Source organism: Natator depressus, chromosome 7, assembly GCF_965152275.1.
Source record: "Natator depressus isolate rNatDep1 chromosome 7, rNatDep2.hap1, whole genome shotgun sequence".
Lineage (NCBI taxonomy): Eukaryota > Metazoa > Chordata > Testudines > Cheloniidae > Natator > Natator depressus.
The window spans coordinates 90,289,271-90,315,435 of record NC_134240.1 but is presented as its reverse complement, the minus strand read 5'-3'; the positions used below and the strand labels follow the sequence as shown (position 1 = coordinate 90,315,435).

The window sequence follows — 26,165 nt, the reverse complement described above, 5'->3', positions numbered from 1 at the left end:
CTGCAGGGGGATGGGATGGGGGGGATGTAGTGCGTGTGTGGGAGGGTGTTGGGCTGCAGGGGGATGGGATGGGATTGGTGGGTGCAGTGTGTGTGTGTGTGTGGTGGGGTGTTCGGCGGCAGGGGGATGGAATTACTTTGGCAGTCGTGGCCGGAGCAAGGTTGTTGTTACTGCCCCTGTCCCTGCAGCAGCCTCCACTCCCGCCCTCAGCGCAACCGGCCTCCGCCGCCAGGCCCAAGGCCGAGCTGGACGGGGCGGGGAGAGAGGGAGGCAGGCGGGGCGACCCCTGCTCCCGAAGCCGCTCATTGGCGCCGCGGCATGGTCTGAGGAGGCCGGCAGGGTTGGGCGGTGCTAGCGAAGCGTCCCCCCTCCCGTCTGCCGCGCGCAGCAGCCCCGCCGTCAGCAGCAGCCGCGCGGCCCTTTGCGAGTCCCCGGCAGCCCGGCCGGCGCGCTCCGCGGCAGCCTCCGCTCAGGTCAGTGCGGCCGCTGCCTGGCTCCACCCGCGCGCCCTCCCTGCACATCTGCCCCGGCGGCGGCCGGACGGAGCGGAGCGGGGCGGGGCGGGACGGACCTTTCCCCCGGGCCGGCAGCACGGCCCGGGCGGTGACGCTGGCAAGAGACTTGGCGGGTGGCAGGGCGCTGGGATCCGCGTTCGTAGGGCGCCGTGAGGCCTGCAGCTGACTCCCCCGGGGGAACCAGCGCAGGCCCCTGCCGTTCTTTTAATGCTTAGCTCTAGTTGTGCCCTCGCTTCCCGAGGGCCGGGGCGCTCGACGCGGCTTCCTGTTTCTCTGTGCTGTGTCGTAGGATTGTTGTTTAGATGTTTGTACCGCACCTAGCACGCCTGAACTATGTCTGATCCTCGACCTCAAGTGCTACCCCAGGGCGAATAATAAATTAATACTGATAGCGGACAGCATGCCTCCTGTTTGGGTCACAGTTGTGTGGCTTCACCCTCCTCTCGAAAGTACTTAAATGGGCCCCCCCTATTGTAGGTATTTATCCCCATTTTACAGATGAGGGAACTGGATGCACAGCTGGGTTTGGGGTGGAGGCTGACAGCACGTGTCCCCCACCCCCGTGTAATAACCTTGTGACCCCTGAGGGGTCCCGACCCCCAGTTTGACAACCCCTGCTTTAGAGATACCATGAATATTGCTAAATCTCTGACTCTTGAATGTGTTGCGGTGAATTTTGTCTTGACTCTTGTATGTAGTATTGCTGTAGCTGTGTTGGTCCTAGGAGATTAGAAAGACAAGGTAGGTAATTTTATTGCACCAGCTTCTGTTGGTGAGAGAGAAAAGCTTTTGAGTTTACACAGAGCTCTTCTTCAGCTCTGGGAAGAGTGTGTCAGCTAAAGGGAACAAACTGTTTAGCGTGACCGGTTTCAGAGTAGCAGCTGTGTTAGTCTCTATCTGCAAAAAGAAAAGGAGTACTTGTGGCACTTTAGAGACTAACAAATTTATTTGAGCGTAAGCTTTCGTGGGCTACAGGCCACTTCATCAGATGCATGCAGTGGAAAATACAGAAAGACGATTTTATATACACAGAGAACATGAAACAATGGGTGTTGTTATACACCCAATAATATTGTCCTACTGTATTTTCCACTGCATGCATCCGATGAAGTGGGCTGTAGCCCACTAAATCTTATGGTCAAATAAATTGGTTAGTCTCTAAGGTGCCACAAGTACTCCTTTTCTTTTTGCCAATACAGACTAACACGGCTGTTACTCTGAAACCTGTTTTTGAGTGTTTGTTTTTTGTTAAGCTTAATAGCATTGGATGCTGTGAGATGGGTAAGTCAGGGCTGGATATAACTGTAGGTGAATAGCATTGTGAATATTACGCATGTGAGATGGTTACACTTCTGTGGGCAGTTTGCACAAGAAAACTGTAGTGATTTTCTTAGTTATTTTATAAGAGCAAATCCAGGGAAGTACATGCGCAGCTTAATACAGTTGGCCCAGATTTCTCCATTCTTTGTTTAATATTGATGTGCTGTTATAAAGGTTTTTGTTTCTGGTCCACTACATCACCATTTGAGAAAATGTTGATTTTTGGAAGGGAAGAATATTTGATTTATTTGTATTAAATCCACTGGAAGTCTTCATGAAAACAAATAATGCTGCAGAAAAGTTTCTCAATTATAGTAGACCGTGACTCTTTGTATATTACTCCTTTCCCCCTTTCCTCCCCCAGCCAATTTATTTCTTCTGTAGAAGAAGCCATACAACTTAACCTCAGGGTCTCGCTTTTTTTTCTTTTGCAGCATAAATCTTTTTTTCTTTCTTATACAGTGTAGTTTTTGCAAAGCCTTATTTTCTTACACAAATACATAAAGAAATGTATTTCTATAGAATGAAGATGTGGCTCTTCATAATTGTGGCATGTTTGATCCAAGGAATTGTAAGTTCAGAAGCATTTGTCAGAAGAAGAAGAAATGTGGATCCTGAAACATCTATGAATATTGTAAGTTATGTATTGTAAAATTCATTCAATAGCTACCAATTAAAAAAATTGTTGATTGTCATGTTACCATATGGTTACTATATATAGTGAATAACTCTAGTTATCTTAGATATTGTAGTATGTTTACTGTGGGGAAATGCTGACTTCTGAAAATGATTACTTTAACTGTGGAAGGGTGTTTTGCCTATTTAAACTTTAATGAATAATGCTCTTGTTGTAGGTCTGGAATAAAGAACAGAGGGAAAGTGTCTAACCTAGTTCTTTAAATTGCTTAACCTGTTTAGACGCCTGACAGTAAGCAGGAATCTTGTCAGTGACATTCTGTTTCCATCTCCCTCCTTGCTTGCAAATTGAAAAAAGCTGTGGATTGATTGTGGGTATGGGTGTGCATGTGAGAAAGATGTAGAGGAAGTAACATATATAAATAAGACATATCTTTGGCCTGTATGCTGTCTCATGTCTTATATAAAAGGGTAAATAACACTCTCGCTTTCTGCACATCAGTCATGATTTTATAGACTTCTGTCATATTCCCCCTTGGTCATTTCTTTTTCCAAGATGAACAGTACCAACCTTTTAAATCTCTCCTCATATGGAAGCTGTTCCCCACCCATAACAATTTTTGTGTCCCTTCTCTGTACCTTTTCCAATTCTAATATTTTTTCTTGAGATGGGGTGTCCAGAACTGCACGCAGTATTCAAGATGTAGGCATACCATGGATTTATATAGTGGCATTATGATAATGTTATGTCGTCTTATCTGTCCTTTTTTTTTAATGTTTCCTAACATTGTTATCATCTTTGACTGCTGCTGCACATTGAGCAGTTGTTTTCAGAGAACTATCCACAATGACTCCAAGATCTTTCTTGAGTGATAACAGCTAATTTTAGACCCCATCATTTTGTATGTATAGTTGGGATTAAGTTTTCTAATGTGCATTACTTTGCATTTATCAACATTGGGCAACAAAATGGCAGATGAAATTCAATTTCCCAGTTTTGTGAGATCATCTTGTAACTCTTGGTAGTTAGGTCCAAAGCCGATTATCTTGAGTAATTTTGTGTCATCTGTAAATTCTGCTACCCCACTGTTTACACCTTTTTCCAGATCATACTCTGTGGCCCTGCCTCCACTCTAGTTAAAACTGCTAGAAGGAACTGTACTTATTAAAACCACTTGTTCCTAGTAAGGTTTTCCTGACAATTGCTTTGCTCCCCCTTCGCTTTCACTCTTGTTGCTTTTCCCTCTTTCTGTCCTTGGGTAAGGACTTGCTGTTAATTACTTGTGATCTTATCGGCACCTTTGCCCCTCCTCTCATTTTCCCCACACTCTTTGTTACCTTCCCTTGTTGCATCACATCTGAAACTAGCTTATAAACTCTTTGGGGAAGAGAGAATTTGCCTTTTCCATACAACACCTAGCATATTTTTGAGCACTTTAAAAAAAAAAAAAAATAGTAACTAGAGTTATTGCCAATAGGATCATGCAGTGTACTGGTTAGGCATTTACACATCTTCTAAATGATTCTGCTTAAATGTTTTTTTTTTTTTTTCTTTTAAAGGTTTGTGAACTAACTCACTTGCAAGTGATGGAATAGAAGTGAGTTTTTCAAAGAGATGGTGTTTAGTAGTCCTATTTTATAGCATTAGTGTCGGACATTAAAAGCCATAATCCACGTATCTGAACAGTGTGCAAAACTTTCCTGTTCTTTCTGCAATGGTTAAGTCATAATATAAATGACTTTATTGAAGCCACTGTTATACAACATTTTGTTTCAAACCTGCTGTGTTGTGGGTCATTTAGATGATTATTTAAGTTGATAGGATTCCATGAGTGATAAATAGGAGTAAGGATCATGCCTCTAATATTTGAAATGTTTTAAAAATCTTGCCCTTTAGAAGACAGATGCATCCCCTCATCTGCCACTGATAGCACAATTTTTGATGACATCACTTGTCTGTCATTGACAGATGTTTGCTCTTTTCAGTGGGCATTGTCTGTCTGTCCTTCTCTCTGTCACTTCAGTCTTTCCCTTCTTTATCCTGTTGTCCCAATCTTCTTTCCCCTGCCCCCTTTTCCAGCACTCGTCTCCTCTGGTTAGTGGCAAACTAGATGACCTATGTGTCTTCTCTATAGTGGAGACATAGACTACCAGCTTTAGCCTGGGATACGAACTAGAATCTGGAGCTCTCTCTCTGTAGGGCTTGGACATTGAGACAGATAAGAGAGAGATTTCAAAGGCACCAAGAATTGTTAGTGCCGAACTCCTATTGAAAGTCAGTGGGAGTTGGGTGCCTAATTCTCATTGGTGACTAAAACACGTGCGGTAGAGAACACATCATCACCTAGTAACAAACCTTTCCCTGATGGTCTCTCTCTACTACGTACCAGACATAGCCACAGCAATGGAGACATCACACTTCTATTTTGTTGTCTGTGGAAAGACTTCGAAGCACTATACAGACATTAATGAATTAAAAATGTCAAAAGTTTCAATTAAAAGCTTTTGTTTTTCTTTTTGCAGAGTGAAATTGTTACCTACAGAGGCTACCCTAGTGAGGAGCATGAAGTGGTGACTGAAGATGGATATATCCTTAGCATTAACAGAATTCCTCATGGGAAGAAAAGCCATGGGAGGAAGAAGGGTAAGATTTACTTCTGCCTGAAGAAAGGGAAGGCTTGAAAAAGATCACTTTGATTTAGAGAGTGCTAGCTCTTGTAATAAACCTGACCAGGATAAAATGTTGGTAACTTATGTGGTTTACAATTACTTATAAAGGAAAATAACAGTGCGGACTATGTTAGAGTGGTTAGATTATTGGGGGGGGGGGGCGTGGGATTCCCCCCCAAAATTCAGAATTTGTAAGTGGTTTGTATTTTGCAGGATCTCAGACACTTTTGTTGTGTGTGTGTTGAAATTTTACGTTTACTGAAAAAACTCATTTTATGATAAGAGAAATGGTAACTTTTTTTAAAGTAAGAATGTATTAAAGTCTGTCTGTTGCGAAAATATCATTTTTTAAACTTTTTTTGGTTTTAAAAACTTTGACTAACACTAAAGGTAGGGGCAGGTCCTATTCCTCTTCTGTTGAAAAACAAACCAGAAAGACACTTCCCCTCCCCCAACAAAACACAAACAAAATCCCAGTGCTCTTCTGATTTCTGCCTGGAAATAGGAATTAGACTAAGTTGATTTGATTTTAGATTCTAGCATGCTATTCTCCTTGTCGTTATAAGAAACTATAAAGCAAAGTAGTAATTACTATAGCACCATATTGTACATAGCTATTTACAGTACATAAAATATTGTAATAATAAAAAAAAATCTTGTTTCTAAAGAAATTGGATATTTTAAGCTGTACTGCACCCAAGCCAAGACAGAGGGCCAAGTGGATGTTGTTGCTTATTGCCTCGCCAGAAGTGGTTGCCTTTCAGAAGTGTTTGACAGGGAAGGAGAATGACTAGCATATACTAAGGAGGAGGATGTCCAAGCCGTAAAGAGTGGCATGAAAGAAGGCACAAAATTAGGAGAGGGGAAATCAAAAGAGGAGACAAAGGGAGTTTTCAGAAGAGAAGCTTGGGATAAGTGTAGATAGTGGGAGTGTGTATAGGAGGGAATGAGGCCAAAGGTACTGGCAAGACCTAAGTTATAGAATGTTTTGAAAATAAGACTAAAATGGATGTGGAAGAAGAGAAGCATGTGCAGGAAACAGTCTTAGATCTGCTATACTATTATGCTGTGGAAACTAGTATCCATGTAGATCTGAATAGCATTGGATGAATTCGGCCAGAATCAAATTATGTTTAATGTCCCTTGGGGTAAATTCTGCCCTCTGAGGCATGCATGCATCTATCATTTATTTCAGTGGGAGTTGCATGCTTATATCTGAGAGTAGAGTGTGAACCCATGGAGTTTAAAAAGGTGAAGATGTGTGATGCATACATATGTATCTTATGGAAGGGGGAAAAAGCAAATATCCTATAATTGCAGGTGTGAACAAATACTATGGCAAAAGACCCTCTTCCTCCAAAGGCAAAAAAATCTGTCTGTCCTTAATGGTTGATTTGATCTCTCTGAAGCACGTTTGCCCCCTAACTACTATCTCAAAGAGCATACAGGCAGACAGTTTGGTGCACAAGGCAAGCTAGTCAATTTGGCTAGTTTTATATTAGTGCTTAAAAAATCCTGAGAAATCCACAAAGTGAAGATAGATTATGCTTCTGTAGGTTTTTTTATTGAATCTTTCATCTGTAACATAAGCAAATAGAGTGAAGTTTCCTGTCTCAAAAGAGTGATGAGGAGGTGAAGGAGGAAGTAGTATCAAAATTCATGTTTTGTAAAATACTTTTAATTTTTTAAAAACAAGGATTACTGAGCAACTTTTGTCAAGTAGGATCCCCTAGAAGAAGAATGAAGACTTCAAAGTTCATGTTGACTTCAAGCTGTTATGGACCTGGTATCTTTTCCCAAACAGTGTATATTTACTACTGACAGAATTCATAGGGCACATATTTCATAATGTTTCTGTTGCAATATCTGAGAAATGTGAATGGGATTAATTGCTGTTATGTATGACATTATCTTTTGAAGTGAAAGTCCACAACAGTCTACAGTTTCACAGCTGCAAAAACTGTAAGGGAAATTTTGTTGAGTTAAAAAGAAAAATGGCAATGACTTTGTTTGTTAATGAGTGCTAAAAATCAACATCAGTACGTGAATGGAAGGTATTAAAGTAAGTTCACCTTCCATTCCCAGTTTCCATTCCCATGCTCCTATGCATTCTGAGAACCTGCAGCAGATGTTAATGTTGATACAAAGTGGAAGGGGATCTGATGCTAAAGACAGTGGTACACCATCTTAGTTTGTCATTGTCTTAGCCTGAAAAGCCTGATCCCTGGAATTCACCTATAAGAATGCCTTCTGCGGCCTTGTGGGAAGAGGAGGGGAGCAAGGACAATGAAGAAAAGCTAGCATGCCTTCAGGATCAGGCCTCTTATAAATAGCACTCTCTATGTTCTTGCTGTAGTTCCTGCTTTTCTCGGGTTTGCTTGTTGCAAACCTGCTTTTGGGTGTGTGTGAAATAGTAGGGCCTTTTGCTCTAGTTAAGCACCTAATGTAATGTTTTTAAACCCATAACAACAATAAAATAACTTTTTCTTTAAAAACCTGCTATTGTGGAAGATTACAGTGCATGAATTTAAGACATTGTGAGTATCATAAAGGCTGCTAATCTTACAGTCCTATAGCTTAACCACTCAAATATAGATATGAAGCAAATATTGAATACTCACTAGAATTTGTGTCAGGAGTTCAGTGCCAGGAGAACATGAAGCTTTGATTTTTAACTACATAACATGCTTTATCTTTCAGGTCCCAAGCCCGCTGTTTTTCTGCAGCACGGTTTTCTTGCAGATGGTAGTAACTGGATCACAAATTTGGACAACAACAGCCTGGGCTTTATGCTGGCAGATGCTGGCTATGATGTTTGGATGGGAAACAGCAGGGGGAACACTTGGTCCAGAAAGCATAAACACTATACAGTGAAGCAAGAGGAATTCTGGGTTTTCAGGTAGCTGGATCTCATTTCTGAGGAGTGCTGTTTATTACATGTTATACATGCTGTCAACAGGAACCACTCCTTTCCTTCCCTCATTTCCTCCATGGTACCATGCCCCCACTATTAGCGCTGTGCCGATCACTGAATTTTTGGTTTCCTGGAAGTTCTTGGAGCCGAGAGAGTAGAGGTTGGTTTGGGTCAAACTGAAACACTTTTTGAATTTTTGGTGAATTGAAAAAGTAGGAAAAATTTCCTTTTGGGTTGAATGAAACGATTTGTTTCCAGGCATTTTTAAAAAAATAAAAGGAAACTAAGGTTTCAATTCACAGCCAAGGCAGTAGGGTGTCCCCCTTAGCCCAGCGGTCAGGGCATTGTTTTTGAATGTGGGAGACTCAGGTTTGAATTCCTGCTGGGGAGCAGGGACTGGAACCCAGGTCTTTTCCTTCAGCCACTGGGGATATAGTCGTTCTCTCTCCTGCTCTCTGTCTGGCCCAATGACTATTCATGCACTTTTTTATACAAAGTGAGACAGCTTCAAGAGAGGAGATTGAGACACCCCCCACCCCTAATACCCTATAGCCAGGACTCCCTCCCATCCCTTCCCTTGAAATTTCTTTGGCCAAATCTGCATTTTTTTTGGCAAATAAACTGTTCAACTGAAAAACTTCACCCTGCTCTCACCCAATCTCAAAGAAGATATATTGGAATTGGAAAAAGTTGAGGAAAAGGGCAACAAAAATGATTAGGGGTATGGAACGGCTGGCATATAAGGAGAGATTAATAAAACTGGGACTTTTCAACTTGGAAAAGAGACAACTAAGGGGGGATATAAAAGAGGTCTAAAAGTAATGACTGGTGTGGAGAAAGTAAATAAGGAAGTGTTGTTTACTCCTCATAACACAAGAACTAGGGATCACCAAATGAAATTAATAGGCAGCAGATTTAAAACAAAAGGAAGTATTTCTTCACACAGTGCACAGTCAACCTGTGGAACTCCTTGCCAGAGGATGTTGTGAAGGCCAAGACTATAACAGAGTTAAAAAATAAAACTAGATAGGTTCATGGAGGGTAGGTCCATCAATGGCTATTAGTCAGGATGGGCAGGGATGGTGTCCCTAGCCTCTGTTTGCCAAAAGCTGGGAATGGGTGACCGGATGGATCACTTGATTACCTGTTCTGTTCATTCCCTCTGGGGCACCTGGCATTGGCCACTGTCGGAAGACAAGGATACTGGGCTAGATGGACCTTTGGTCTGACCCAGTATGGCTGTTCTTATGCTCTGTCAACTACCCCACTTCAGTAACAGATTAAACAAGATTGTGCCACTCCAATTTTTTATCCTGGTTATATATGTGCTAATATGCTAATAGTGTGGGGAACGATAAATTTGCTGTAATGGCCTGATCCTGCCTTCATTGAAATCAATGAGAAAATTCCCATTGACTTGAGTGGTGCAGGATCAAGCCCTAAGTGAATCTTTGTCAGAGTTTGGCTGTTTGGAATCAACCTTTGGAAGTTTTTGTTCATTCTTATCTGACTAATCTTCAATGTACTAAAGTTCCATTCAATAGTTCTACTCTGTGTATGTTGATATGGAAATTTTATAGCTTTATTTATATAGCCATCTTCTTGTCTTTATGTTATAGTTTTGATGAAATGGCTAAATACGACCTTCCTGCCACTATAAACTTTATTGTGAATAAAACTGGACAGGAGAAAATCTATTACATTGGCCACTCACAGGGTACCACTATAGGTATGTTAAGAGATTTAATTTAACTTAAATACATTGTTTTAAAAGAGAGATTTGCACACTTTTGGTTAAATAATGATAAAATACGGATTTACTAGTACAGTTTGTTTTGTATCCTCATTAGAACTAAAAGGCTAGAGAATTAACTTTCACCTATTTATTTGAAGTGAAAACATATAAAATAGTAAATTAAGCTAATAGACTATGTTATTCATCCAATTTATGTAGAAACAAATATTCTAAAGAGTTGTGAAAGTGTATATGAAAAATCATAGATTCATCACTCCAGCTAGAATTTGATGCTCAGGTCAACCTTTAATTAACCAAACCAGTATTTAAAGAAATACAGGACTGATGCTAATTCAAATTGTTCTCTAAACACATACACAATTTCCAAATTCAGAACTTAAAACATACTACTTAAAACATACTCTATAATGAAAACATGCCCTAGCTAAAAATCTGATTTAGTTTCTGTCAAATATTGTCTTAAGCAGTCATATTTTTTTATAGCTTTCATCGCATTTTCAACTATGCCGGAGCTGGCTAAGAAAATAAAAATGTTTTTTGCATTGGCACCTGTAGCCACAGTCAAGTTCTCCACTAGCCCTCTGACAAAACTTGGAGTGCTTCCAGAGCTGCTGCTCAAGGTATGTATTTTAGTCAAGATATTTGTTTTAAACATAAATGAGTATTTCTTTCCCATTAAAAATGGTTTTAGTAGGGAATATAAATAAAACTGCTTGTAGACTTAATGCATATGAATGTGCCTCTCTTGCGATGTACACACTTGTACAGAAGATTAACATTCACAACATGAGTTCTAAGCCAAATTTTGACTTTGTATCAGTATATGTCCAGAATTGCTCTGTGATGGTTTTCTGTATTGATAACTGCGTAATTGAGAGTAGAATTTGCCCCAGTGACCACAAAATGTATTTGATGCTGCCCACTGCGCTCCATGTTCCACATTACATTATTACTCACTTTTTTTTTTTTTTTTTTTTAAAAGCAGACATTTGTTTTGATGATGATGGATCACATGCTATCTGAAAACACTGTTTATCTTTGTACCATACACAAGGATGTTGAAAGCCTTCAAAATGGGAGAATTGAACCAGCAGGCTGAGAAATTTAAATACATGACAGGAGAAGCTAGGGGAAGGTTAAAACTTAAAACGTATCTTATAAACAGGGCTTAACCTGAAAGCATCAGTATTCCATTTACTCATTTGCACATGGTTCTAGGACTTGTGTTTCCAAAAAGCCATGACTGGTATATATAAATTAGTCAATGTTAGTAGGGTCATGTGATATCCTTTCTTCCTTTATATAGAATATTTTCCATTTGTCATCAGTTTCTGCAGATTTATTTAGCAATCACCTCTGTGTACTTCAGTCTTTATATAGATTTTTCCATTGATAAACTCACATGTTCCACTCCATTAAATTGGTATGGCTCCTAGAGACCCTGTTAAATCTAATGCCTGCTTCTTGGGCAGGCGAGTATTAGCATAAATGCTGATCCCATTAAGGAGAGTTGGGCTGGTAAAGAATACTATGGTGCTTTTTCAGACTTGAAATTCTAAATTTTTATTTGTCACACAAGTTGCCAAACAGAGTGAGAAGAAACAGAAGGAGGATACAGTGAAGATGTTCACTAGCTGCTGTGTATAGGGGCTGGACTGCCCACCTCCATCCACCCAGCTATCCTTTGGTGGGAGAAGGAGGGCGAGCCATGTGAGTTATGGCAGAGGAGGTTTTAGATATTGGAAGTGTCACCTTATCTCTGTTAGGCGTAATGTACCTTTTCTAACCATAGGACATATCTTGAATAGATATTTTTGTGCATTTTAACTGCCACTGGCTCTCCTTCTCTCCTCAGACAGATAGAGATTAGGCCAAATAACACCTGCCAGCTCACTCTGTCCCTCTTCTCATAGTGAAGATGGCTGCTTTGTTAGAATAATAGGCTGATCAGTGTCCCCAGTTAAGAGGCTTTTATTTTATAGAAAAATGCACCTGTTCACATGGTGCTGTGAAACTTGACCCAGTCACAGTGACTTGCACAGTGAGCTATTGTGGAACCACCCAATAAACCATAAACTAGTGGATAGGTCATCGACTTTGTGCTGTGTCAGTGTGAGTAAAAAGCACTCTGTAGATCATGTTCAAACCCTTGGACTTTTAAAAAATATCTTGCAAGAGGAAACTGCCACCACAACGCAAGCTTGGTTTTATTCACATCGTTTGAATTGAGGAAGCTTCAAATATCAAGCATCCCAATTTAAGCAGATGTAGCTTAAAATATTTAACCTTTAGCAGAAATCTGACATGCCCTCTCTGACATAATGAATATAGAACTGATAAAACTTTTTAAAAAATTGGAATTTTCATGGATTTTCTTTGGGTAGCCATGAATAATTTATTCTGTTCTTAACTTGATAGCAAAGGTACTAATTATATATTTCACTACAGAGTAATGATCTAGGCCGGGGTAGGCAACCTATGGCACGCATGCCAAAGGCGGCACGCAAGCTGATTTTCAGTGGCACTTACACTGCCCGGGTCCTGGCCACCAGTCCGGGGGGCTCTGCATTTTAGTTTAATTTTAAGTGAAGCTTCTTAAATATTTTAAAAACCTTGTTTACTTTACATACAACAATAGTTTAGTTATATATTATAGACTTATAGAAAGAGGCCTTCTAAAAACGTTAAAATGTATTACTGGCACGCGAAACCTTAAATTAGAGTGAATAAATGAAGACTCGGCACACCACTTCTGAAAGGTTGCTGACCCCTGATCTAGGCACACATGGAGTGTAATGAGAAACATTCTTAATCTTTCTTTTATGAATTGAAGTAGTTATCCCAAGAAAGCTAAAGTATGAGTAAAAGTAAATAGCCTTCTGTTATGTGTATTTGCTTATTATTTTGCAGGATATGTTTGGAAAGAAGCAATTCCTTCCCCAGAGTTCATTGCTGAAGTGGCTTGCCACTCATGTTTGTACCCACAGATTACTGGATGACCTTTGTGGCAATTTCTTCTTTCTTATATGTGGTTTTGATGAGAGAAACTTAAACATGGTATGTTCTGTATATACCTAGCAATCATCTCCTTGTGACTTTAAGAGTATAGACTATGATCTTAGAGTGTTTATACTCCATATGTACCTTAAAAGAAGTTTAATACCTTCTAGTTCTTGAGAGATTGAATGAGTATCTTTTCTTGCTATGGACAGGAGTCCAGCTGCACAGTCCAGTTGATAAAATACATAGAACTAAATTTAAAAATGGATTGAAAAGATAAAACAATTTTTTTGTACTTTGTGGGAAGAACATGGGCAGGATGGATAGATGGTGAAGAGAATTAATGGTATAGAACATGGAGAGAAGGGAGAAGTAAAAATTAGACTTCACAGCTTGGGATGTATCCATGTGCAAGAGCTGCTGAGATTTCCAGATCTCATAGTGGACATATGCAATTGTTTTTCTAGGAGTCAATTTGTACATTTTAAAAGTCTGTAGCTGTTCTGTGTTCCAAACGAAGATTGAAGCACAGGAGACAGTGCAGGTGTGTTGTGGACAAATTGGTTAAGTGCATTTCTAGTCTGAAAAGCAATTTTGTAAAAAATTGTCTACCACGTCCTAATCGGTTACACCTGTACAAATGCATTGGAGGAAATGTTGCAGAGGTGTCGCTGAAGATGCAGTTTAAAGACTGAAGGGATGTATGTTTTGATGAGGGCATAATTTGGCCTGTGGAACCTTTTGTTGCTGGTGATAAAACTTCAGAAGGAAAGAATCCAGCTTGAAATTTCCAGTCTCAAGGTTGAGTTTCCAGAGTTGGGTTTTTGTTTAAAAACCCAACAAAAAACACCAAATAGCAGAACATCTCTCTACATTGCTCTGGACATCTGTGACAGACAATAAACATGGAATCCCACAATGCCACTTTTTAGAATTGGTTTGTGGAGTAGTACTGTAAGCTGGGGGCAGTGGTCGGGACACAATAGTAAGAATACAATGGGCAGGGATGGTGTCTCTAGCCTCTGTTTGCCAGAAGCTGGGAATGGGCAACAGGGGATGGATCACTTGATGATTACCTGTTCTGTTCATTCCCTCTGGGGCACCTGGCATTGGCCACTGTCAGAAGACAGGATACTGGGCTAGATGGAACTTTGGTCTGACCCAGTATGGCCGCTTTTATGTTCTAATAGACATAAGGAGCTTTGGGTTTGGTCATGGAGAGAGTGAGTGCGAATCCGACTGGCCACCTGAAAGAGCAATGAAATGGGGACACTCATATGGGGGAGATTGTGCAAAATATTCCCAACAAAACTTTAACTTCAATGTTAAGTTTTTGCTTTTCCATGCAACTGCACTAAAATATTGTGGGGAAAATCTTCAAAATCATTTCTTCTGTCACAAAAGAACTATTTGGGCAAAATCACAATTTGAAATGTGGCCCAATTGATGTCTTGTCATTAACTTCAATATTAACTTCAAAACAGGATTTCACCCTCAATTAAAAAAAAAAAGGAATTTTGATCGAAAATCTGAATATGGCATAATTTATATGAAATAGGGAAAATGCTAATTTTTGTGTGCAGAATTTCCCACTCCCCACACAATTTTGCATAGTTCTAAATTTGGGTAATACTTTACTCTGTCTGAGGATTCAGCTTTCAGGAGACGGTATTTTTAAACTGAAAATAAATGAAGCTTATTTGGAGCAACAGTCTACATTAGTAGAAGTAGGTTGAACAGCGGGTCAAAACTAGTATAGTGTAGGGAGGCGTTTAAAAGTTAGAAGAGCTTGGAACGCTTTTGCTAACATTAAAATTTTTAAACTTGTAAATTGATATAAAAATTACTCATGCATATCACTGTCCAGTTTAAAGTCAATATTTATGACAAAATCCTTGTATTAAGGACACCATAGACTATTAAAACTGAAGTGGTTTTTCTAAATTTAGTTTGCTTTTCATTCAGCTGGGAAACAAAGCTAGAGTGGTTAGTTTCACTTTTGCTTCTAGTAACTTAAGCAATACTATTCTCCTTGTTTTTTTCAATGTGTTAGGAGAAGGCTTACATCTCTTCCTTCACAACCATGCTTTGGTTTTTGTTTTTTGGAAAAAACTCAGACCAAAACATTGAAACATTCCTAGTCAGATTCAGTTTCTTGGTGTTTTTTTTTTTAAAGTGTAATTTTAAGGTAAAATAAAACAGCTTTAGATCAAACTTTAGTTTTAAACTAAGTTGACAATGTTATTCAATTAATGGCAAGACTTAAGCATCCTATCCAGTTTGTGTATACTAGTCTACTCTTAACTTTCTGATCAGAACTTATTTCTTTTAAATTTACTCTATTCAGTTGTGCAAAAAGCAATAAAGGATGGAACTGATGCATATTAATAGATGAAAATTGTGATTAACTATGTTGCTGTTGCAGAGCCGAGTCGACGTGTATTCAACACACTGCCCTGCTGGGACATCTGTACAAAACATGATCCATTGGACCCAGGTAGAGCTTCTGAATCTAAAGTGCCTGTTGACCTAACTTGTTTATAAAATACTGCTGTCAGTGAAATAGGGATAAAAATGTCAAAATGATCCCATGGTAGCACAACTTTGAGAAGACTCTGGGACTACTAAGGAGAAAGTCAGAACAGCAGGTATTAATCACTGCAAGGGAAACTTTTTAAAATTTCCCTTTTGATGCAGCATATATTTTTGCATGAATGCAAAATAATAGGTGCTTCAGATCAGCAGACAGTATTTCTGCCTGTGTTTTAAACTACCATATCAGAGATCAAGTTGCTATAACAAACATTTGATTCTCCTTCAGCAACCTTGGTTTCTGACCATGAGCTACATACTGTAGCAGGGCCAGTGGACAAATTGTGGATAGTTACAGTAGGGTTTTTTTACACTTTGCAGTCCACATACTTGCAATTAATTTAGTGGCTGTATCTCAGTGGTATAAAGCAGGTGCTGTACTCCTATGCTGCGGGAAGAGATTTCTCGTGGAATCAGCATCTGCTGGTCCCTGCATAGGTGCTTGAAAGTAAGATACAATCTTAGAGTCAACCTGGTTGTCTACACAAAGTGTGTGTTGGTCTGGGAAGTGTACTTTGAGCTTCCATGGGTTAGGTATCGGGCCTGGAATGAAGTGGGGAGAGGCTCATACAGAAAGCTGGCTTTAAAGATTCATGTTTCTTAGACTGCTGTTTCTGAAAACTTTTGGACTGTAAACAGTACTAAGTAAGTTTTAAAGGAAAACTCCATTGATGTGGTTGTCAGAGTTCAGGGCAACTGCACCTGTATTTGTCCTCCATGGTCCAGCGAGGGCACCCCTTCTAGGCTCCCGGCTGCTCAATTGTCCACCTCTGGCAGAGACCCACATCTCTTTCCGTGCTGACTGGGGTAGTTCAACGCTGCTACACTGTGAATTCCCCAGCAAGACGGACTGCCTTTAACAGGCCTGCATGTGTGCTGCTTTCTCTCCGAAGGCTTTGAACAGATTAATTGCCCCAGTTCTAAGTTACCATGCAGCCCTGTCTAAGCAAGCATATTTATTCTTAAGGTGAAAGCATTACAGATAAAACATACTGAAAACAATTAAAAGAACCTACATGCATGCCAAAAAGCTTACCAGAGATCATCTCCCTTCCCCTTCCCCCGACCCCCCCCAACTCCAACAAGGGCTTTTGACAAGCACCTGAGTAGTTGGCCTGGATTTTTTTTATTTTTTTTTTTGTGCTATGATCCATTCTTGTTCCCAGAACTGGCTAAGTTTTCTTGTTCCCAAAATGGCTAAGATGGCTTTGTGTGACATGAATTCATTGTTGCTTTGCTGCAATGCAAATGCACCAAAACAACAGCTTTGGTGGAACAAATCTTTACTGCTTAAATAGTGACCTGCAGGCACTGAGCCAGATTTTCTGAAATATTCAGACCAATATGCATGTGCAACCCCCAGTTTGGATTAAATCCAGCACAATTGCATGTTTACCTTTTTAAAAATCTGGCCACCTGTGTATTACTTAATAAAATTCTTTATTCCATTTCAGTACATGGTGTGTGCTCCTGCTTCTGGCCATAATCTGTAGGTGAAAATGTGAGATCTAAGACACCTTGTGGAGAAGAAGTGGGCATGGGAATGGTAGGGGGAAGGGGGTGTGGGAATAGTAGAATGAATATTGTAGAAGAACAAAGGCTATAATCAGTTTGGCTTTCCTTTGCTCAGTTATCTTTGTCTCATTGTATAGGTAAAACAGTACCTCCTCTCCCTGTGGTGTGTTCTTTGTTTTTGAATTTAATCACATAGGATTAAGGCAGTTCTCCAACTAACCATCTTGTTCTTTCTTTACAATTCCTGAGTGCAGACACTGACCTTCATGTTTTTGTGTGAATATTTGTTTTAGGCCGTTAAATCTGGGGAACTCAAAGCTTATGACTGGGGAAGCAAGGCTGCAAATTTGGCTCACTATAACCAGGTAAAGAAATTTTAATGGAAGTCTTACAATCCTTGAGAAACAAAAAAGAAAACTTCAAAAACTGCCCGGAGACCATGTCAGGCTGTGATCTAGTGAGGCCTTGCAAATTAAGCAGGGACCTGCAGCTGGGATGCAAACATACAGGCCAGGCAGGGGCGGCCAACCTGAGCTGAGAAGGAGCCAGAATTTACAAATGTACATTGTCAAAGAGCGCCAATAATACGTCAGCATCCCCCACATTGGCTCCCGCCCCTGCTCCGAGCACCTCCCACCCACCGGCAGCCCCGCCGATCAGCACCTCCTGCTCCCTCCCTACACCTCCCAATCAGCTGTTTTGTGGCGTGCAAGAGGCTCGCAGGGGGAGTGGGAGGAGCGAGGGCATGGTAGGCTCAGGGGAGGGGGCAGGAAGGGGTTGAGCAGTGCGCGCTCCCCTGCACATTAGAAAGTTGGTGCCTATAGCTCCAGCCCTGAAATCGGTGCCTATACAAGGAACTGCATATTAACTTCTGAAGAGCTGCATGTGGCTCCGGAGCCACAGGTTGGCCACCCCTGATATAGGCGCTAGGAAATTATTAGACGTAAGGTGGCACTGTTGTCTCCGAGTACAGAGTCAGTACAGAGTCAATGCTTCAGATATGACATGGGGTGATACTGTGTTGCAAGAGGTGCAGTAAATAGGTCTTAACCAAGGTCTTGTCTGGAGTTGGGTGCAGGTTTTTCAGTGAATAGTATATTCACCCAAAAAAAAAAAAAAATGCATTTAGGGCACTGAAAGTATTCACAAATTTGGAAATATATTCAGCCAAAAGGGGAGAATTTATTTTGAAAATGTCAAACCCATTCATTTTGACCATTCTGAAATATTTTGACTTCTTCTTTCATTTTGAAATATATCTACATATTTTAAAAAAGGATAAAACAAAAAAATACAAAAATTTCATTTTAGCATTTTAGTTTTAGGGTGTGTTTTAGTCTGAAACAATTTTGTTTTTAAACTTCTTTCACTTTAGTGAAAATGTGAAAAAAATAATCTGTAGTTAGAAATAAACCAATCCCCTCTGCCCCCCCAGAGTTTTTGGTGTGGCCCTTCAGTTGAAAAATCACTTATTTGCTCATCTTTAGGCCTGACTGTTTTTAGATTATTAGTGAGAAGTGGTGTGAGATCATTAGAGTTGTATAGGGTTAATTATGCTGCCCTGGCCAAACTTCAGCCTACTTAAATCCCCCCCTGTAGCTTCATTTGGATATCAAATTGTTCTCTAGATCTCTGTGCATAGCATTAAAAGTTTACCCTTCTTTTGCTTTACTGTGACTGTAATCTCTTGCAGTAATCCTAGCTTGAGCAGTGCAATACAGACTAGAAACATGCAGGCGTAATGTTTCATGGTAGGTGTAATTTTACTTTCAGTGTAATAGTGACCTATAAAAGCCGGTTTGGGATTAAAATTTTACATGGTAGACTCTTTGCACACACAACTCATCCAACATTACCTTGCAATGTCCAAAAACCTCATTCTTCCTACTGAGCAGGTTTTAACATGGAGTTAGTCAGGGCTTCTCTTGAATTGACTGCTGCTCCCCCAGTGACTGCTGCTCCAGAGCAAAGAAAGGGAAGGGCTAGGATTCTGACTTCTTCTAGCCTCTTGCATTTGCTAATACATTGCAGTACTGCTAGACAACCCATTTAGCAGATGGGCTCTTTCTAAAGCCAGAGTTGTCTTTTTTGTATATATGCTTTCATTTTTAAAAGATTGCAATCTTTTTCTCCCCGTCCCCTCCCATAGTCTACCCCTCCATTCTACAAAGTAAAAGATATGACTGTGCCAACTGTACTGTGGACTGGTGGACATGACTGGCTTGCAGACTGGAAGGATGTTGGCATGTTGCTCACTCAAGTCACTAATCTGGTTTACCACAAACACATTCCTGAATGGGAACATCTGGATTTCATCTGGGGTCTCGACGCACCCCATCGCATGTATAAAGAAATCATTAACGAGATGAGCACATATCTGTAAAACTGTCCGGGGTGTGTGGGGTTAAAATCTTGCTAAATGCCTCTCTTGGAATGTGTGGTGTTGTCATGGCAATAGCACCACATCTTTATTTATAATGCCTTTAAAAATGCCAATAATGACTACTGGTTTGGATTAATATCTATTTTTGATGTAAACAGTGTTATTTCTTTCATTCTTACAGTCCCTTTCCTATCTTGCTGGCTTCATGCAATGTGGTAATACTGTCAGAAAACAATAATGTGCCTTTGCCTAGAGGAAATATCAATAAATCTACATGGATTTAAAATAGGTTTTAAAAAGACAAATTAACCCACTTTGCATGTCAGCAGCCTGAAAGTTCAAAAGATAAGCACTTGCCCCTGAATAAAATATTAACATGGGTTTGAAAATCAAATACAGTAGAACCTCAGTTACCAACACCTTGGGATTGGACATTGTTTGTAACTCTGAACAAAACGTTATGGTTATTATTTCAAAAGTTTATAACTATACATTGATTCAATACACCTTGAAACTTTACTATGCAGAAGAAAAACGCTGCTTTCCCTTTATTTTTTTAGTAGTTTGTTTAACACAGTACTGTACCTTTTTTTTTTTTTTTTTTTGTCTCTGCTGCTGCCTGACAGTGTACTTCTGGTTCCAAATGAGGTGTGTGGTTGACTGGTCAGTTCATAAATCTGGTGCTCATAACTCTGAGGTTCTACTGTAGATCTTTCCAAACCTTTCAGTAGGGCTCTTGCTCATACGGTGACAGTTTAACACTGGCAGCACAGGAACCAAAGACACCTAGCTATTCTCTCCTGTGCTTTAATCATAACTTAGCCATATTTTAACAGCTAAACCTGTCAGTTTACTTTCTTCCTAATATTACTCCAAGAAGAATCCACGCTGACACTGCATGCTTTCAGCGCCAGTTGGAGTCACATATTCTGGGTCTGATTCACTATTGCATTATTCCAGACGTCACTGGAGTTACACTGATGTAAAACTACACTAAGACCCTTTGTTTAAAATGCAAAGTACTGATGAGAATTATTACTTATTGTTTGACCTTGCAAATTGCTGGGAGAAGCAAACAGGTTAAAAGAAAACAATGCTTTCTGTAATGGTTACTTGTTATGAGTTGCAGTGAAAAGGGTGGAAGATGTATGTAATTTATTTTTTTGCACTGATAACCACTAGAAAAAAAGGCTCAAATATGTAGTACTGGCAGAGGAGGGGCCAAAGGTAACAATTCTGTAATTCAGGTATATTGTGCCTACATTTTCACTAGAACTCTATCCATAATCAGCGGCTTCAATGAAGAGCTAGGAGATCATAGGATTTCTAGAGCAGAGCAGGCATTAAACCCAAGGTCTCCAGAGTCCCAGCCTGTAATCCTAACCACAAAGCCATCCTTTGTCCGTTGGCTTCCTCCTCTATTTGATATAGAAAATATTAGATGTTAAACTCTTGGTGGCGAATTCTTTGTAAATAAACTAGAAAAAAGCCATGATTTTGGAGTTTTTTACTCCTTATCGAGGCTCAGGGAGTCCCTTGCATTTATAAGTTCTGGTACTTTAATTTTTTTTTTAAAAAATTGCTCTTAATATCCTAGTTGTGACTCCTAACAGAGCCCTATGCTCTATACTCCTGGTATTGGCATTTGCTTTAGATTACTTTCAGTTGCTTTAAAAAGGAAGTCTCTGAAAGAGTGTGAAGTGGTTTGGACAGCTGTCATCGCGGTGCATGATCATTAATGCTTTAAATATTTTTCAATAAATCAGAATGATCTGTCAGAGCTTGGAATGGTGTTTTCTGTTACGCTGCATGTAGTTTTACATATGCATATATGATGTTTGTCAAAAATATTTCATTGACATAGGTGTCCGGGACGGATACAATGTAGGGATAAGGTAGCAGACTAAACGCCCATGCACACTTCACCCCAGTTGTGAAAGGGTCGCTCTCTAGAGCTAATAGATCGTTCATTAAGTCTCTGGCTTCTCATGTGAGACTTTCAAGAAGGGTGCCAATTTTGATAACGTGTTCACAGGAACCAGACTGAGACCCCAACACATGGCTTTTAAGCCTCCATACAGTAGGTTATGACTTCTCCTCACACCAGTGACCTGGGGAAAAGGCTTCCTTCTTCACACTCATAGTCACAATCCCATTACCCCGTTGTCTGTTAATCTGATATACAGTGAATAACAATGTTGCTATGCAGTGGCCTAGTCTCAAGACTCTCTCTAAGATAGAGAACATGAATTTCATTTATTGTCTCCATACACTGAACATGAGCTGTAAATTGCATTTGAACATTAGGGTTTCCCCCTTTGGAACATGTTTGATCTTAAACTCAGCAAGTTCATGTTGTGAGTACAGTAGAGAATGAGCATTTGGGTAGCTGGGTCCACAAACTATCAACTTTCCCTAGGTTGCTGCCCTGGGGAGTCCCAGCATGAGTGGAGGCAGCACAAAAGCAGCATCCCATGTTCCACAGGAGCCTCTGCAAAGTTTCTGTTCTTTGCAGGGACTGGGATAGGGATTATAAACTCCACAACTACCTCTGTTCCTGTGGAGGTATATCTGCTGGCAGCAGGATGTGCTTGAATACATGGAATGGGAAAAAGCATGCCATATATGCTGGGTGGGGGCAGGAAAATGATTCTGGTGGAGTGTACAGTATTTAAAATGATATTAAATCTTCCGTACCACCCCCTCCTTCTTCATGCTGAACACAGGTGCTGATAAATGTCCTAAGGTAGCACATGCCTGCACCTATTTCTCTTCGGATTGGGCATAGACCCCCCCTTTGTTTATGTGGAGCTGGAAGCCCCTGACACAAAAACCAATAGCTCATACAGAGGTTCTGAGACTATTTATATAAAAGAATATTAGAGGGAATGGGTACAGATAAATGGGCCAAAAGGGGATGGGGGACTTCAAGGAACAGCAAGAGTGAAACAATAGCACAGTCCCGTCATCCGTCTCTGGAGGTGCCCAAAACAGTCTTCCCCACTTGAGGCCTCTAATCCCACCAGTGGTGCACATAGAATTGAGATATGCTAACCTGGTGAGGTGGCTCCTCAGTTTGGACTTGTGGCCTGGTGGGGCGCACAGCCACTCAACCTTCACCTTCCCTCAGGAAGCCTGTGGCCAAAATGTTTATCACCAGCCCCAGTCTAGTAGTGTCTATCACAGTCCTTTTCCCTGAGCTTAGACACGCTCATCCAGGGCAACACAGTCCTTCCTCCTCCTCACCGATGCCCGCCTATGCATACAAGCCTGCTAATGTGGTACACTCACCCCCAGCTGCTCTCAACTGTCCTGAAATCCTCCAACTTCTTGCCCCTCTAGGCTGTTGCTCCTCCAGGACTTGGCTGAATGCCCTGAGGTGCCATCTGCTGCCTTACATTATTCCCATCCCCTCACTTGCTGCCCCCCCCCCCTTAAAAGGATGCATCCCTGCATCCTGCTGCAGCTTTTTCAAATAGTCTTTAAGCCATCTGATCAGTCTGCACCTGCTGTTATCTGCTCTTAGGGTTGAGACTGGAGCCAGGTGTGAGTCACGGGAATGCTCTCCTGCTGAGCCCTCCCTGACGCCACATCAAGCATTTACTCATGCTCACTATCCCCATCTTCGTCAGGCCACAGTCATGTTGGACTTTCTGACCAAGGAACATGGTTTAGGGGTTGTGTGTTGGAACTGGGGGAGACTATAATACAGGACCCCTGTGAGTATCTCAGCTGAGATTGGGTGGTTACCCAGGGTTCCAGTGTAGGATCAGGGTCTGTGCACTGGGCATTTACAGAGAGTTTCAGCCAGTTGTAGTGTACCACAATAGATAGCTCAAATAGCACCTGATGGCTGAAAAGACATCATTAAATTTTCTGTGTAATTTTTGACACTGCACCTTCATTCTAGTCTGGTCTTGTAATATGATTTTGCTTTTAGCTGTTTTGAAAAACCTTGCAGCACCTTGATAGAGACCGGCAGAGAAAAACTGCAAAAAAGGGGTTTAAATATTGTAGAAATTTCACCTCTCCCTATTGAAAAAATTAAGGTGGTGACAGTATCAGGACACTGACTTGCACAAAACAGTAGTTAGTTTTAAGATTAAGGCTTTAGATAAATAGTAATTAGTGATAGTTTAAAGTTAGAAATTCAAAATGGCGGACACAGTAATCCTCTCTGAAAGACACAGGGTTAGGGTATGGAAAGTTCCCACAGTTCCTAGAGAAGAGCTTTGCTATCTAAAAATAGATCGGAGGGAGGAGCTCTACTCAAGATGGCATCAAAGGGAGGAGCTTAGCTATCTATAGGTATGATGTAATAGGAATGATCTAGAAATATAACTACAGGAAGCTGATTGGCTGAGCCAGGCTAATACATTATGTTAATGAGCAGATCTTGCAAGAGCAGCCAGTACAGAACTACAACGTTAAGTGAGGAGTTCATGTTCCTGAAAAATGTGACGTTAAGCGAATCCAATTTCCCCATAAGAATTAATATAAATGAGGGGGTTAGGTTCTAGGGAAATTTTTTTCACAAAAGACTATATTATATATATATATATATATAAAAACAGACAAAAAGACTATATTATATATATATATAAATGCGCACACAGTATAAGTTTTAAACAAACAATTTAATACTGGTACATAGCGATGATGATTGTGAAGCTTGGTTGAGGTGGTGGAGTCAAGAGGGTGGGACATTTCCCAGGGAGTGCCTTACTGCTAAATGAACTAGCAATTGACTGAGCCCTCAAGGGTTAACTCTCACACTCTACAAGGCAGCAGAGGGGGGAGGGGAGACAGAGACAGAGACACACCCTGTGTGTGAGAGAAAAAAATGCACATTTCCCCTTCAAGTAGCTGACCCCAGGCTTCAGTACACTGCCTTGTTAATTAAATCAGCTTGCTGAGACCTGAGACCGCAGCTACTGCCTAGAAGCTCCCTCCATTGTGTGTCCCCCCTGCTCTATGAAGATGGGGTAAGCAGGGTGCAGGAGCAGGGGGAAGAGGGAGACACCTTGGCATTAGCCCCCCTCTTCCCTTCTTCCCCCCCCATAGCAAGAAGGAGTCTCTGGGAGTGGCTCCCAGGCAAAGAGGGCAGGAGCAGTACATGGCAGTGGGGGGAGGGACAGCTGCTGCACAGGGAATTTAGGGGAGCGGGGAGCTGATAGGGGGGCTGGTGGTCCACCCTGGTTCCAACCACCCACCAGCTAGCTGCAACGGGCTGCTCTTCCTGCAAGCAGTGGACGAAACAGGCAGCGGCCAAGCGACGTTAGAAGGGAGCATTTCGCAACTTTAAACGAGCATGTTCCCTAATTGTTCAGCAACTTAACATTGACTTTAAGTGAAGAGTTCCTGAAAATAAGGCTGACAGCAGGCTTAGTCTTGGAGTTTTGGCGGTTTGTGAAGATCAGAAGCCTCAAGAAGCAGCGAGAACAGCAGCTGAGACAACTGCAGCAGCATCTTGAGAAGATTGCAGAAAGCAGCTACCTGCAGAAGCAGCGGCAGCAGAATCTTCCAGAGGGCAGCAGCTTTAGAACACAGTAGCTACAGAAGCCTCTAAGGCAGCAGAAACCAAGGCTACCGAGACAGCCTGAAGAAGACATCGCTGAAGCCCCAACAGCATCTCCTTCCTTTTGTGACAGAGCAGGATGACCTTTAGGAACCATATCAGAGGGCTTTACAAAAAGTAGAAGTAAGTGTGATTTTTGTCTCTCGTAAAAAGGAATGATTGGGCATGCCTGTCAGTAAAGCTGGATGCCTGTTTCTGAGTGAGATCCACCCCACCCATCCCGCATGACCGGCTGTTCACCGCTCACAGGATGTTAGTGTTAAGCAAAGGATTTAATTAAATCTGTAACATTGAAATAGTCTCTTTTACGTGCATGTAAAGGTCATGCATACTACATTAAATTAAACAACACTATCGGATTATAACATTAACACTAAGGCCTTTGCGTATGCACGGTCTGTATATGTCTATTACAGTGTAACTGCTATATGGTCTGTATGTCCTGTGTATTCTGTGTTGTTGTTTTTTTAAACTTTGTTTCTCTGCTTTATTATATGACTCTTCAAATGTAATTCTATTGTGTTTTACTGTGTTTTATGTATTCTTTCTTGCTTTATTAGATACACTGTTAACTACTCATTTCTTCTAAATAAATATTATTTTGTTTTTGAAGAATTACTGCTTGTGTTGTCCATCTTTGAGCAGAAGGCTGTATCCGTGTCCTTCCAAGGGTTAGCAAGATTAGCTTGCTCTGGGGAGCCCTCTGCGGATCGGAGACAAGCCCCTGGTAACACCCTGGCAATTCCTCTACGGCAGACTACTACCTTATTGCCCCTTTGGATAAAGCAAATGTCTGGGAACTCCTGTCCTAAGGTAGCACGTGCCTGCACCTATTTCTCTTTGGGTTGTGCAGGGGACCACCCTTTGCTTACGTGGAGCCTGAAGCCCCGACACAAAAACCTAAACACGAGTTCTAAGACCATTTATATAAAAGACTATTCGGCATGGAAATGGGTTCAGAGCAACAGACTAAACGGGTATGGGGGACTTAAGAGAATTCAACAGCAACAGTGAAACAGTAAAAGGAAAAAAAAAATCCCAATGGCATAATTCCTTTCTCCACCTCTGGAGGTGCTCAATTGCCCCCCCTTCCCCCCCGTTGGCGGGCCTGGTGTTCACCTCCAGCCCCAGTCTTGCAGTGTCCATCACAGTCCTGTTCCTTGGGTTCACACACACTCGCAGCCAGAATAACACAGTCCTTCCACCAAGGCTCTTCCCCCCACCCCCTATGCACACATTCCTGCCAAGATGGTGCTCCTCCCAACTGTTGATTCTCATAGCTGCCA

General features: G+C 41.1%; 1 protein-coding gene across 1 annotated transcript; it reads left to right on the top strand.

Annotated features, from left to right (window-relative positions):
• Window positions 1-356: 356 nt before the first annotated feature.
• Window positions 357-21,050, top strand: LIPA (lipase A, lysosomal acid type). The gene is made up of 10 exons (XM_074959031.1): window positions 357-473; window positions 2,358-2,469; window positions 4,995-5,115; window positions 7,842-8,040; window positions 9,675-9,784; window positions 10,295-10,431; window positions 12,722-12,868; window positions 15,237-15,308; window positions 17,212-17,283; window positions 19,068-21,050. Exons 2-10 carry the CDS (start codon window positions 2,359-2,361, stop codon window positions 19,299-19,301), a joined length of 1,203 nt encoding a protein of 400 aa, XP_074815132.1. The 5' UTR covers window positions 357-473; window position 2,358; the 3' UTR covers window positions 19,302-21,050.
• Window positions 21,051-26,165: the final 5,115 nt, after the last annotated feature.